General features: G+C 36.6%; 1 protein-coding gene across 2 annotated transcripts; it reads left to right on the forward strand.

The window, feature by feature from the left end:
* The first annotated feature begins 1,926 nt into the window (after nucleotides 1–1,926).
* On the forward strand, nucleotides 1,927–11,317 carry LOC107761177 (peroxisomal nicotinamide adenine dinucleotide carrier). 2 transcript variants are annotated; one of them, XM_075254847.1, is made up of 12 exons: nucleotides 1,927–2,198; nucleotides 2,296–3,339; nucleotides 3,471–3,548; nucleotides 3,690–3,764; nucleotides 6,632–6,762; nucleotides 7,103–7,157; nucleotides 8,842–8,943; nucleotides 9,487–9,555; nucleotides 9,623–9,730; nucleotides 9,848–9,916; nucleotides 10,465–10,519; nucleotides 10,849–11,317. In XM_075254847.1, exons 2-12 carry the CDS (start codon nucleotides 3,259–3,261, stop codon nucleotides 11,040–11,042), a joined length of 1,017 nt encoding a protein of 338 aa, XP_075110948.1. In that variant the 5' UTR covers nucleotides 1,927–2,198; nucleotides 2,296–3,258; the 3' UTR covers nucleotides 11,043–11,317. The 2 variants fall into 2 exon arrangements, with proteins under 2 accessions (XP_075110948.1, XP_075110947.1); XM_075254846.1 differs by having other exon boundaries at nucleotides 1,927–3,339.
* The last annotated feature ends 1,926 nt before the right edge of the window (nucleotides 11,318–13,243 follow it).

Consider the following 13,243-nt stretch of genomic DNA (forward strand, 5'->3'; position numbering starts at 1 on the left):
TGCATATATATGCTATTTTGAAGTTGTTTTGCATATTGAAAAACATATACGAAAAAATTGGGTATCGACAACAAGTAAAGCATGTGAGGCATTTAAAGCACATAACTGTTAAAGAATGGAAGGAAACAATTAAGAAAAAGCAGAAATCAGGGAAACAAGTAATTCGGTGGCGTATAAGCACTCGTCACCTCACATATACACTGCAACGCATAAATTTCATATAGCACATAGTCTGAGGGTTCCTAATTCCTCAAATCAAGGTCAAACTCAACACTTACCTCGCTCCAAAATCGACTCAAAACTCAACCACGGCTTTGCCTTTCGTACAAGCCTCTGAACGAATCAAATCTAGCAATTTAACAATCAAACGATTCATGATAAGCCTTAAGAACTACCCACGAACGAAAGAGGTTCAATTTAGGTCATATTGGAAAAGTCAACAAAAGTCAACTCCCGAGCCCACTTGGTCCAAACCCGAAATTCGGACCAAAACCCGATTACTCATTCACCCCCGAGTTCGGTTATATAATTTATTTTGAAATCTAACTCAATTTGAGCTCTAAATTTTAGTTTTACAAAAATCCCTAATTCTAACCAAATCCCCAATTTCTACCATAAAAATTCTAGATTTTAGGTTGAAATCTTATGAAATGTAATGGGTGATTAAACGAAAGTAGGTTAGAATCACTTACCATTGAATTTAGGAAGAAGAGTTCTTGGAAAAATCGCCTCTAAGGTTTCTGGGTTTGAATATTTTAAAGAATGAGAAAAATCCCGTCTAACTCAGCTTTTACCCAGCTGCAAATGTCACAATTGCAAACTCCTCTCAGAATCCCAGTGATCACAATTACGATAAATTGGTCGCAAATGCGAACTTTGATGCCATCGCAAATGCGGACCTACTCTTTGCAAATGAGAAGATCATTAGTAATATGCTGAGTCGCAAATGCGACTCTGCCTTCGCAAAAGCGGAATTGGTAAGTTCGTAAATGCGAACTTTACCTCGCAAATGCGAGGACCCCCTAGCCATGCCCAGGCTCGCAAATGCGAGCCAGATCTCGCAAATGCGAGATCTGCAATAGACACTAGAAACACAATGCATAAGCTATGAATTCTAAGTCCAAATCCACTCCGTAGCCTATTCAAAACTCATTTGAGCCCATGGGGCTCCAAACAAAACATGCACATAAGTCCCCAAAACATTATACGAACTCGCTCGCGCGATCAGAACACCAAAATAACACCTAGAATCGGGCACCAAATCAAATGAAATATTCAATGAAACTTAAGAATTTCTATTTTAACAACCGGACGTCCGAATAACGTCAAACCAACTCTATTCTTCAACAAATTTTGCAGACAAGTCATAAATATAGTAATGAGCATACCAAGCTCCGAAACTAAAATCCGGTCCCGGTATTATTAAAGTCAAACTTTGATCAAATTTTTATACTCTTTAAACTTCAAATTTTGACCAAAAGCGATAACTCGAGGTAGGGACCTCCGAATTTAATTTCGGATATATGTCCAGATCCCAAATCATGATACGGACCCACGGGCCCATCAAAATCTAAATCCGGATCCGTTTGCTCAAAACGTTGACCAAAGTCAACTCAAATGGATTTTTAAGACATAATTTCACATTTTATTAAGTTTTAACATTAAATTCTTCCGAAAAAAGACACGAGCTGCGCACGCAAATCGAGAACAAATAAAGGCAGAGTGGCCTAAATGGCACCTGTACTTGTGCCACTTTGTCATGTCGGTCCTGAAACTTAACAATTTGCCAATTGAACACTTATACTCATTCAAACCGTGTATAATAAACGCTAATGACAAGAGGCTATCAGTGCATGTAATACAATCTCCTACACGTAGGACGCGACGTCAAGAAAATTAAACCACTTAGGCTCCAGGTCATTTATTATGGACACATAAGAAAGTAAAATGGAAAATGATTATTAACCTCTCCTCTCCCTCCCCAAACCAATTCTTCATCTGTTCTTCATCTTTCAAGCTTAACCCAACACATTTTATGGCTTCTCCCACGATGAGCAATCATACTCTCTTTTTTTCTTCCAACAATCCCTATAAAACTAATTAAGAAATGCACAAAAATCAGATCATGATTTTTCCCAAGCATAAAACTCTTATTGGGAGCTCGAACGCAGATAAACTCACCCCCGCCTCAGAATTCGGTGACTGTTGCTTTACTCCATATCTTTGTCGTTTCTCTTCTTCATCTTCCCTTCCCCCTGTTTTATTTTCTCTAACTATTTGTTAGCTCTTTTACAGGTCTAGACCCAGCCGAATAAATTAGATCTGACCGAAAATATAACTTTTTCGGGACCTTCGTTCCTCCACAACATTAACCGGCGACTTCTGCTCTTTCTTTTATTTTATTAGACCCCAAATAAACTTAGGCGAACTACCAGATCTTGGCAAAAAATTTAGCCGGAATTTGATTTCGCTTGAATACTTGCTCTTTCTTCTAATTCTCATGTTTTTGTATTACTTTGACAATAGTTCACATATTTGTTCTTTGTGCAGATCTGGGAATGAGAAAAATTTTACTCTGGTTTGCATGGAGATAATTATTGTTTCTTTGAATTTTAGTATTTTTTTTAATCAAACCCAGTGTATTCACCCGCTTTTAAAAGCGCGTGACCACACACTTCATTTGACTCAGCAAAATAAATGCTACATATGCTTGGTCAACGGTCAGAGTGGTTTGATATATAAGTTTTGATCAAGTAGAAATGTCTAGATGTAAACAAATGAAGTAGATGGACCGGATGACAAAGTGGCACAGGTAAAAATGTCATTTAAGCCATTATGCCAAGAATAAAATAAGATATTTGAGGTTTCGAAACACACCAATAACGTTTAAAACTCTATATGACGTAATGGGTCTATCACAAGACTAGTCTACGTGAAAAAAGGAAACGAAAAGAAGTAAACCGAGAAAGTGGGAATGAAATAGAAAGAGAGGAATAGACATAACAGGTAGTAGTCAGCTCAGCAACATTAAGGCCAAAACCAGCCCACACCAATGTGACAAACTTGACTTGCTTCTTTCCTAAACGGAACGCCAAGTCGCCAACTCTGATCTGTTCAATTGCTCTTTCTTCGCTACATCCAAAGTCAGAGATAGTCTTCCCCTCAACGCTGGGGCCCTTCCCCTAACAACTCCACCACCCCCTTTTCTTCCCTTCACTTTCTTTAACTATTTTCTGAAATTGTTTGTTAAGGGAAGAGATGTCGGACGCTTTGATCAATGGGCTTGCCGGTGCCGGAGGTGGCATCATCGCTCAGCTTATTACCTATCCTCTCCAAACCGTATTTATTTATTACTCCTCTCTACCCCTTCTTCCCTTTTCTTAGCTTCATCCCCCCCCCCCCCCCTCCCTTTCAATTACCCAAAATCAGAGAACTATTTCTCTTTTCTTATTTAATTTGGATGATGTTAGGTGAATACGCGGCAGCAAACGGACAGAAATTCGAAGAAGGAGAAGCAAAAGCTTAGGACAATAGAGCAAATGTATCAGGTGCTTGCCTATCTTTCTTCTGATCGTTTTTATTAATTAAAAAAAATTCTGTATGAGATCTATTATAATTAATATTCTACTTCAGTTGTTCAGTTTTGTACGCTTTCAGTTTCACAATTTTCGTGTCTACGTGATCTGTAGGTTGTAAGGCAAGAAGGATGGGATCGGCTTTACGGTGGTTTAGCTCCGTCCCTAGTGGGCACCGCTGCTTCCCAGGTAAGGACTTCCTGTGGCATCTCCAACCTTTACCCCATTCCAACCATTCCCCATTAGCTCCATTTTTTTCCCCATTACATAACACAAAGGGTTTAATCTTATCACATTTATCAGCATACCATGAAAGAATTTCAATAAAATTACCCTTGTTCAATGACGTTTCACTTTCGTGATGACCGCAAAATGCAAATCCTTCAAGAGAATCCTTACCACATCAACTGAAGCATTTAAGCGAACCCAATACTCACGCTTAGTTTGATCAGAATGTTTCTCAAATGCAGCAACAATAGATTGTTTTTGCCGCATTAGATCGTCACAATTTCTATTTGCTTTATTGTGAATACTATTTGGCAAACCAACATGCTTCTTAAAATATTCTTTTCTGTTCCAATTCCTAAACCCTTTACTCGAAAAAACATCACCACCACCTTGATGAATACTTTCGCCCTTAAATAAATAACAAGGTAAACAATATGCAGCATCGGTACTTACACTATACTCCAACCAATTAAATTCATCAAACCATATAGGATTAAAACGACGCTTAAATTTAGAAAAGTCAGATTGAGGGAAGTCATGATACCGAGGTTGGCAAGGACCACCTTGAATGTATGCCCTCCTTATTTCATCGCGATGGTTTGGATGATACTCCAATATTGGAGTTCTTTCAGCTGGATCAGACTGTGGAGCAATTGTATCAATTACTTCTCTGTTAGATTGATTTTGAGAAGCCGAAGTTATTTTTGGTACTTTGTTGTAAAATTTCAACAAGTTCATTGCAACTTTAATTCCTGAATGTATAAAGTAGTTAAGACATATTACTCCTCAACAATTAAATAAACAAAAGGAACATCAACAGTTTGTGTTTGAACTTACAACAAGCAATATACATAAATGCTAACTAATTACTCACAGTGTATTGTCCCAAAAATATTTATCATATAAAAAATCAGAGAAATTTAACACAACTGAAACTTTGAAGCAAAAAAGGAAAAGAAAGACGAGATTCGAAGTTCGAACCAGTTCAATGGCGGAATGGAGTATTCGGACAGTCGGAGACTCGGAGTAACACCGGCGAAGACGGAGAGCAGCAGGAACTTTCAAACGCAAAAGTTCGTTGGCAGAGAAATCGAAGAAGATGGAGATTTTGGTCTACCTAGGTTTCGGCGAAGATGGAGATGGAGATTTTGGTCTACCTAGATTTTGGTAGAGAAATCGAAGAAGATGGAAATCGGCGAAGATGGAGAGCAGCAAGAACTTTGATGGATCGATTTTGCCTTTTAGGGATTAAATTTGTTTATTCGTAATTTTTGTTTTATACAGATTTGTTTATTCCTGATTTTTATATTATAAAGCAAGTCAAACAAAGAAAACGACGCCGTTTAGTCTGCTTATCTAGTTGTCTTTAAAAAGAATTGTACTGCAACAAAAAATTGTGGAGCGAGGAGTTCGAACTTGCGCCTCTAAGGCATTTTGACCACCCTTTGCCACTGGGCTATGCCTCTTCATTGTTACAAGGGTGTTCAATATGTATTACATATATATAAATTCTAATTGGTATAACGGAAAATGTTTTCGAAGAAAATGTTTTCTTGGAAAACAAGTAGTAATCTTATTCATTTTCCGGTGTTTGGTACGCAAATTAAGGAAAATGACTTCTCAAGAGTATTCATAAATAATTCAGATATAATAAACATGAATCCATAAACTTTCAAACCAACAACCTTCCGGACCCACAAATTTCATAAACTTTCCAACCGCTAAACTTTCTGAACCGCGGAATTTCGAACCCGTAAACTTTATAATTTATAAACCCGTAAACTTCCAAACACATAAACCTCCGAACTCATAATTTTGGAACTTGTAAAATTTTGAGCCTTTAAACCGATAAATAATAAAATTAAAACTGAAAACTGAAAAATATATATATATTTTTTTGCAGAAAAACGAAAAAACAGAAATTTGATATTACAAAAAAAATAGTAAAAAAAAAATTATTATTTTTTTGTGCGGGGTGGGGTGGGGGGCAGTGGTGTGTGGTGCAGAAAAAAGAAAAAAAAGAAATTTGAAAATTACAAAAAAAAACTTTTTTTGTGCGGGGGTGGGTGGTGCAGAAAAATGAAAAAATAGAAGTTTGAAATTGCAAAAAAAAAAAAAAAAAAATTAAGTTAAAAAAAAAAATTGCGGGGGAGGGAATGGAGGGGTAGTAGGGTGAGTGGTAACGGAAAAACTGAAATTTGAAGAAAAAAAAAAAAAGCCTTTTTTGGAGAGAAGGGGTGGGGTGGGTTGGTGAGGGTGGGGAAGGTTGAGAAGGAGCTTTGAAAAATATTTTCCTTTCTCTTGATAAGGAAAACATTTTTCTCCAATTGGAGGAAAATGAATTGATTAGGAAAATGTTTTCCAAAACATTTAAGCCAACCAAACATAGGAAAATTAGAAAACATTTTCCGGAAAATGTTTTCCTTCATACCAAACACACCCATAAATTCTAATATTTTACCTATATACACGGTATTATTTTTCGACGAAGGGTGGTCAGTTGACCCTTGCTACACTGTACCTTCGCCCCTGATTGCAGTATTCGTCATTCCAAATTGTCACTTGTAGAATATGGTGGACCCTGTTATATTGAACTGGGTCAGAGCATAAATGCATAGATGGACATGTTTGCTTTGATAGTGTTCTCATATGCCTGTAATAGAATGGTTAACTTAGAGAAGTGAACAGTCAACTAGTTTTTCCTGGCCTCAATGCTGGAATACATTGGCTATTTCTTTGTAACTATAATTAATTTATGAACTCACTCTGCTTGTTGTTTGGTAGTGAAAATTCTGTTCACTGATGTTTCTGTAAATTTGTGTTTACAGGGCGTATACTATTACTTCTATCAAATATTCAGAAATCAGGCAGAAATTGCTGCGCTTGAAGGTAAGAAGAAAGGGATTGGTGATGGATCGGTTGGAATGTTCTCATCACTTCTGGCAGCTGCTTTATCTGGGTAATTTACTTGTCTGTGGCGTAGTAGAATTTTATGTCCACCTTTTTTGTAGCCTTGCTATCTTTCTTAGATTGCCCTGGTGGACTGATCCTGGTAAATGTCCAACATGCATCCTAGTCAACGACATTCTGGCTTTTCTTGTCGTTATTACATATTGCCTATAAAAAGGAATCAAAAGTTTCTGTCTTTTGGTATAATATGGAATCACGATTGCGCTAATTTCTTCCATTTTCTATCCCAGGCCAATGTAAAAGCACCCATGTTTACGAATTACCGTTAAACTTTTCTGATTTCTTTGTGGATAGTTACCATTGAACTTCCTTACTTTTCTATGTTACAGGTGTGTTAATGTTCTGCTGACTAATCCCATATGGGTTGTCGTCACCCGCATGCAGGTACTCTTGTATTATATTTTAGTTCCTTTGGCCCTGGTTATGAAATTGAGGCATTTGTTTCAAATGTTCTGGTGAATTTAGTGCAGAAATATGTTTATTGGTGTTATTTACCTATTTTACTCTCTGATGTTTATCCTGCATGTTAAGACCTAAAGTAAATATACTTTCATTTCTACAGGTAACAAAACAATGCTGCATATATTAGTTAATTTATTTTCTATTAGGATATTTTTGGCAGAAAATATAAATGTAGTTATAATATAATCTTTAGAGTGGCAAGGAAGTTAATGTGGGTTTAGGGGGGCTGTACCAGAATTGGTTCAGCTGCAGTAAACAAAGGTTTCTTCTTCAGTGTCTGTCAAATAGTATGTAAGATTGAGGATCCCAAATGCAACACAACAAGGGGCAAACCAAACGCTTGCGTGAAGAAAGAAGCTAATCAATCAGAATTTGAGTCAGGGAGGAGAGGCGAAAGAGCGATTTTCAAGCCTGCAAGCAGCAAGCAACAACGGTTTTTCATCCGTCACGCGCGAGCTTGTAGTTTAGGGGTATAGTTGGGATGCCCCTTCTTAAGCTTTTCTATAATATGACGTAATTTTTGTGACCCTACAGGGTCATGGGTAATGAAGAAGACCCATGGCCTAGGTTGAGGACCTCCATTGCACTTTGGAGGGACGCCCACCTAAGGTCGGCCCAAGTGGCTGAGATACCCAAAAAGAAAAAAAGAAAAAAAAAGAAGCTGGAGAGTTGCCTTTACTTCACAAAGTGAAATATTAGCAATTGCAATTCCGGTGGGAAGGCTTACACCCAACCAAGGTTGTTGAAAGTTTTCCTACTTCAGCCATTGATTACGTTTATTTTGCAGAATATCCTGATCTTGTTTACCAAGATTTTTTATAGGTCCTTATTTTATTTCCTGCGAAGCTGTAATTTCAGTATTAAAGTTGGAGTACCTTTATAGTACATTAAACGTATTCTCATGAGATTTGTTTCCGGCCAGCCACCTAGCTAAGCTTGATTCCTGCAACAATGGTTCTTTAACTGAATGGTTTGATTTAAGCTGTGGAAATTCCTTTACTCTTTCCTCCTAGGTGCATTACGAGTTAGTTATGAAAGAGATTTAATTCCTACAACAACCTTGGTACGTTAACTGTCTGCTTTCATTTAAGCTGGGGAATTTTCTTACTCATTTTTCCTTGGTGTTGAGATACGGAATAATATTAACAGAAGCTTAATTATGTATTGGACCATTTCTTCAATCTATCGGAAGACAGAAGTGTAAGAAGCCATTCCTCCTTGGTGTTGAGATACGGAATAACATTAACAGAAGCTTAATTATGTATTGGACCATTTCTTCAATCTATCGGAATACAGAAGTGTAAGAAGCATTATTTGAGTTGTGGATTCTGTAGTTTCAATAACACGGTAGTAATTTCAATGTTGAAATTACCTTTTTTTAGACACATAACAATTGCCTTTATATACATCCCTTTTCCTTTTACATGATTTCATTTGACATGTAGTAAATGCAACAGGCATTTATAAAGAATCTGATGAATAAAACTAGTTTACTTAGCTTTGGCATGTAGAATTTTTCATTATGTTTCTTAACATACCCTGCCACTTCCTCGCACAAATTGGTCTAATTTAGATATTTTGTTTGTTCCTTGCAACTGCTGTGCAGACTCATACGAAAAAGTCAAAAGGTAGCCATCCTGAACCTGCAGCATCAGACGATGCAATCGTTGCTGTGGTCGAACCGCCTCCTTTTGGAACTACCCATGCTGTATGTACATTTGTCTTCTTATTAAAAGATGTAACTTATGGTTCATGGAAAAATACATGCCTTGAAATCGTGGACCTTAGGATATGCAGTGTTTTTTCTTGACTAACTTCAAGTGTCATTATAAGCTGATGCCGAGCTATGCTAGATGATTTTTGTAATGAAAATTTCTTTGTATTTCTCAAGACTCTGAGCTTCAAATATTGATTAGTTGACACTTGAAAGCTTGTCTTGCTTTTCATAACTAAATTGTCTGGCAGCATAGCAATTTGGGAAATGATAATTTCTGAAGAACGTTCTCAAGAATGCAGTCAGTTCAGTGAAGAGAAGATATAGATAATGTCATTGCAGTTTTTTATGAAGAAAATCTTTGATGATACTCAAACTTTTTTTTGTGGTTCGTCTCTGATCATTTAGCAATTAGCAGTCAGCAGAGTATTTGTGCTCATCACATGGAATCATGACATTTTTGTTTATGCTTCCCATTGATTTGGTTCAGACTATGGAGACTATGCCTCTATTTCTCACAGGCACTTTGTTTCACAGATTCAAGAAGTCTATGGTGAAGCTGGAGTTTGTGGTTTCTGGAAAGGTGTTTTTCCGACGTTAATCATGGTATGTGACAACTGACTCTAGTTAGTAGTAACCAATGGTTGCTGATTCTTTTCACTGCTAAATACAGGTAAGCAATCCTTCTATACAATTTATGCTATATGAAACCCTTTTGAAGAAGATTAGGAAACGGCGTGCCTCTAGCAATAAAGGCGCCAATGATGTCACTGCATTGGAGGTAAATATTTGCACTTCACTCTTCGTTTTTTTCTGCTTAGTGATTTAGTCCATCAGGCTGGTATTTTTGTTCTTGGCCTAGATCTTTTGGAGCTCATGCACTTGTTATTTTGGTTAGATATTTTTACTCGGAGCTGTGGCAAAGCTTGGGGCTACAGTTGTAACATATCCTCTTCTGGTTGTGAAGGTAATACAAGTTTTTATTTTCCAGGAGAAACTTGGCTTTCCCTTTTTCTCACTTCTCTTGAAATCTCTATGATCGTTTAGATTAAAATGTCGTAAATTCTTCTCATACAATTTCCTTAAAAGTTATTCAGAGGTTCATATTCTTCTCTTGTTATGTCGTACCGCACTCATTATGGTCAATTTTGAGAATAAACTGTTGAACTACTAGCTTAATGGGGCGTGGGTAAATGCTTGCCTCTGCTTTTCAGTTTTTGCTAACTGTATTGTGTTCAGTTTTAAGTTTATTTGGTCCCAAGTAATCTCAGTCATAACACGAAATGCTTACTACCACTTTTTTGGTTTTGTTAAACCTGTTGGCTGGAACTGTTCAAAAAATGTTGCAGCAATGTCCAATTTAGAGAAGCTTGGTCACTGTAAAGAGTTTGGTCCACTATCCAACAATTATTTGAGATTTGTTTTCTGCATGAAAAGTCATTTTTCTATCTTTGCAGTTCAAGACTTTCCCAACATGTTCAGGACTGACGCTTAGTTGTTGTTTTGTTGTTGCAGTCAAGACTTCAGGCAAAGCAAGTTACTGGTGGGGATAAAAGACACCAGTACAAAGGTTAGTGCACCTATTTTTAATGCATTACTATCACAGAAGTCACTGTAAAGGTTTCGTAAGTTCTTCAGCAGTAAAAACAGAATGCTGAAATGCAGTAATTCAATCTTCAGAGATCTGTTATGTTACTGTGACCTGAGAAAAATGACAGTCGAGAGAGATGCAGCCTCGTTATAAATTATTGTTGTATTATCTATAAGTGGACCTCTGTTGGCTGTTGTATGGTGGCTATAATCTGCAATGCGGGGAAGTTGATATGTGTTAGGATTTTTGTATAAGCATTTCAGGCATTTGTATAGTGTAGGTTCTGATGTTGCTTTTACGCCATTCAGGTACCCTGGATGCTATTATGAAGATGATACGGTATGAAGGCTTTTATGGATTTTACAAAGGGATGGGCACGAAAATCGTACAGAGCGTTCTAGCAGCTGCTGTCCTATTCATGGTCAAGGAGGAACTTGTCAGGGGTGCTAGGTTTTTACTAATAGGAACTGCAGCTAGTACTGTAAGATCAAAGCCTCCCTAGAATTTTCCGACATAGCAGTCTTGGGAAGCTGCAGCCTGCAGCATACCTCATCACAGATACCTACAGAATTAGGACGCATACATTGTAATAGCAAAGAAATTAATTCGAAATTGAAGATAAAGGAAGATGATCTAGTAAAATGGTTGACCGTTGGCTCTCCAGCAATAAGCCCATTCATCGGTCTCCATCATAAGCACATTAGTCATGCTCTCAATTGTTTGAACTTGGATTGAGCTGTCTAGCAAATTGAAAAATGGAACATATTGATTATTTAATCCTTTGTTTGAAACAGTGTGGTCCAAGGATCTGCTTAAGTCCTGAAGCTCTGAAAAGTTCAGGGAGGGCACTTCGCATTGCTTAAGCTGCGTTTTAGATAGTCACTATAGCGTGCACTTCATTGCCCATGAATTCTATCTTGAATGAAATAGCACTAAACAATAAATATGATAGGTAAGGTATATATTAATCATTAAAGAAAACGTCTTGAATGAGTTTGTCACTTATTTCTTGAATTACATTTATAATTTTTTCCTTTTCTTTATTAATTGTGCTTTTTTTTTTTTACTAAGGCCCACACTTTAATTACGTCTTGCGCATAAAGCCTTAATAGTCTTGAAGTGCTTTTTAGAGTTTTTTTGCCTTTGACAACACTGGTTTGAAGAAATGACGCTCAATCTTTTAATACAATGTTTTGGACATGAATTCACTTGAAAATAGAGATTAAAAATTTTGTGAGTGACAACTATTATTATTTGACTTGAAATACTTTTGTCTTTTGAAACAAGTTTTTCATTATTTAGCGAAATGGGAAAAAAGTTATTTGTTTGTGAAGTTTTGAGCTAAGAGTTTCAACTTAACAAGTTGAAATAGTTGTTTGAAGCGCAAAGATTACTTTTAGCTCGAGGTCGGAATCATTTACCTTCGATAGTCACAAAAGTGTATAAAATTTGTATATTGTATACAATATAATATATACAATATAATATATATAAAAATATATAATTTTTCGACTGTTATTTTAAAATCGACTATACAATATCATTTCCCTTGTTCGAATGTGTATTTAAGTGAAGTATTCTTTTTTTTTTTAAAAAAAACAATATTTGACTGTCAGTTGACAAATCTTTTTAACTTCAATTAATTTTGTCCAAATAAAAAAGAATACAATTATCTAAACGTAAATAAACTACTTTTTTCGTAAAAATAGCATGAGCTAACCAGTTTTTGGACTGACCATTCAAATAGCCAGCGTTTGCAAAGTTATTGAAAAATAGCCACTATATTGCTGCAACACGGAAAGTTCCAGCATAATATACTGGAGATCGGTGCACGTACGTATGAACTTCCAGCATATTATGCTGGAACTCCAATACGCGAAAAGTTCCAGTATATTATGCTGGACCAGTATAATATGCTGGAGTTTCAGTATATTCCAGTATAATATACTTGAGTTCCAGTATATTATACTGGAGTATTTTTTCGAATTTTGAACAGTGTTTTCGTTCAAATTTATCTTTACATGAAAAATGACTAAATTTCGATTACTTTTGAAATTGTGGCTATTTTTGAATGACCATTTGTACGACTGACTATTTTTGAATTTCTCCCACTTTTTTCGGGACACATGCTCCTGAAGATTCCTTAATGACGTCAACATATCTATCTTTTTTAAGAGAAGGGATACATAGTTCTTTCTTTGATAAGCATTATTTACGAGTCGCAAAACTTGGAAATTAACCTCAACTATTGTAAAGCTGATGTTCGATTTTCGAGTATACTCGCGCTCTTTTGATATTTACCCAATTGCTAGACTTCGAACCGTCAGAACATGCGCAGGGGAGCATAAATGTAGGTACCACAAATACGAAAACTAGATAATGATTTAATTACTGAGATATTAGAAGTGCTAACATTTTGAAACTGCTGCGAGGTTGTGAGTTCGAGTCTCCCCAAGAGCAAGGTGGGAAGTTCTTGGAGGGAAGGATGCCGGGGGTCTATTTGGAAACAGTCTCTCTACCCTAGGATAGGGGTAAGGTCTGCGTACACACTACCCTCCCCAGACCCCACTAAGTGGAATTATACTGGGTTGTTGTTGTTGTTGTTGTTGTTGTTGCACAAGTCTTTCACATAGCAAGAATCCAGGGCTGCAGTCTTTTGCTATACTCCTAATAAAATTTTGGACGAAATTATTTGAGTGACCA

The sequence above is a fragment of the Nicotiana tabacum genome, chromosome 6, assembly GCF_000715075.1.
Source record: "Nicotiana tabacum cultivar K326 chromosome 6, ASM71507v2, whole genome shotgun sequence".
Lineage (NCBI taxonomy): Eukaryota > Viridiplantae > Streptophyta > Magnoliopsida > Solanales > Solanaceae > Nicotiana > Nicotiana tabacum.

Bases quoted from the DNA above. Each gene is read 5' to 3' on its own strand.
- LOC107761177 (XM_075254846.1), top strand. From the start codon at position 3,259: ATGTCGGACGCTTTGATCAATGGGCTTGCCGGTGCCGGAGGTGGCATC. The intron at 9,917-10,464 runs GTAATACAAGTT...TTGTTGTTGCAG, and splicing joins ATCCTCTTCTGGTTGTGAAG to TCAAGACTTCAGGCAAAGCA. The intron at 10,520-10,848 runs GTTAGTGCACCT...TACGCCATTCAG, and splicing joins TAAAAGACACCAGTACAAAG to GTACCCTGGATGCTATTATG.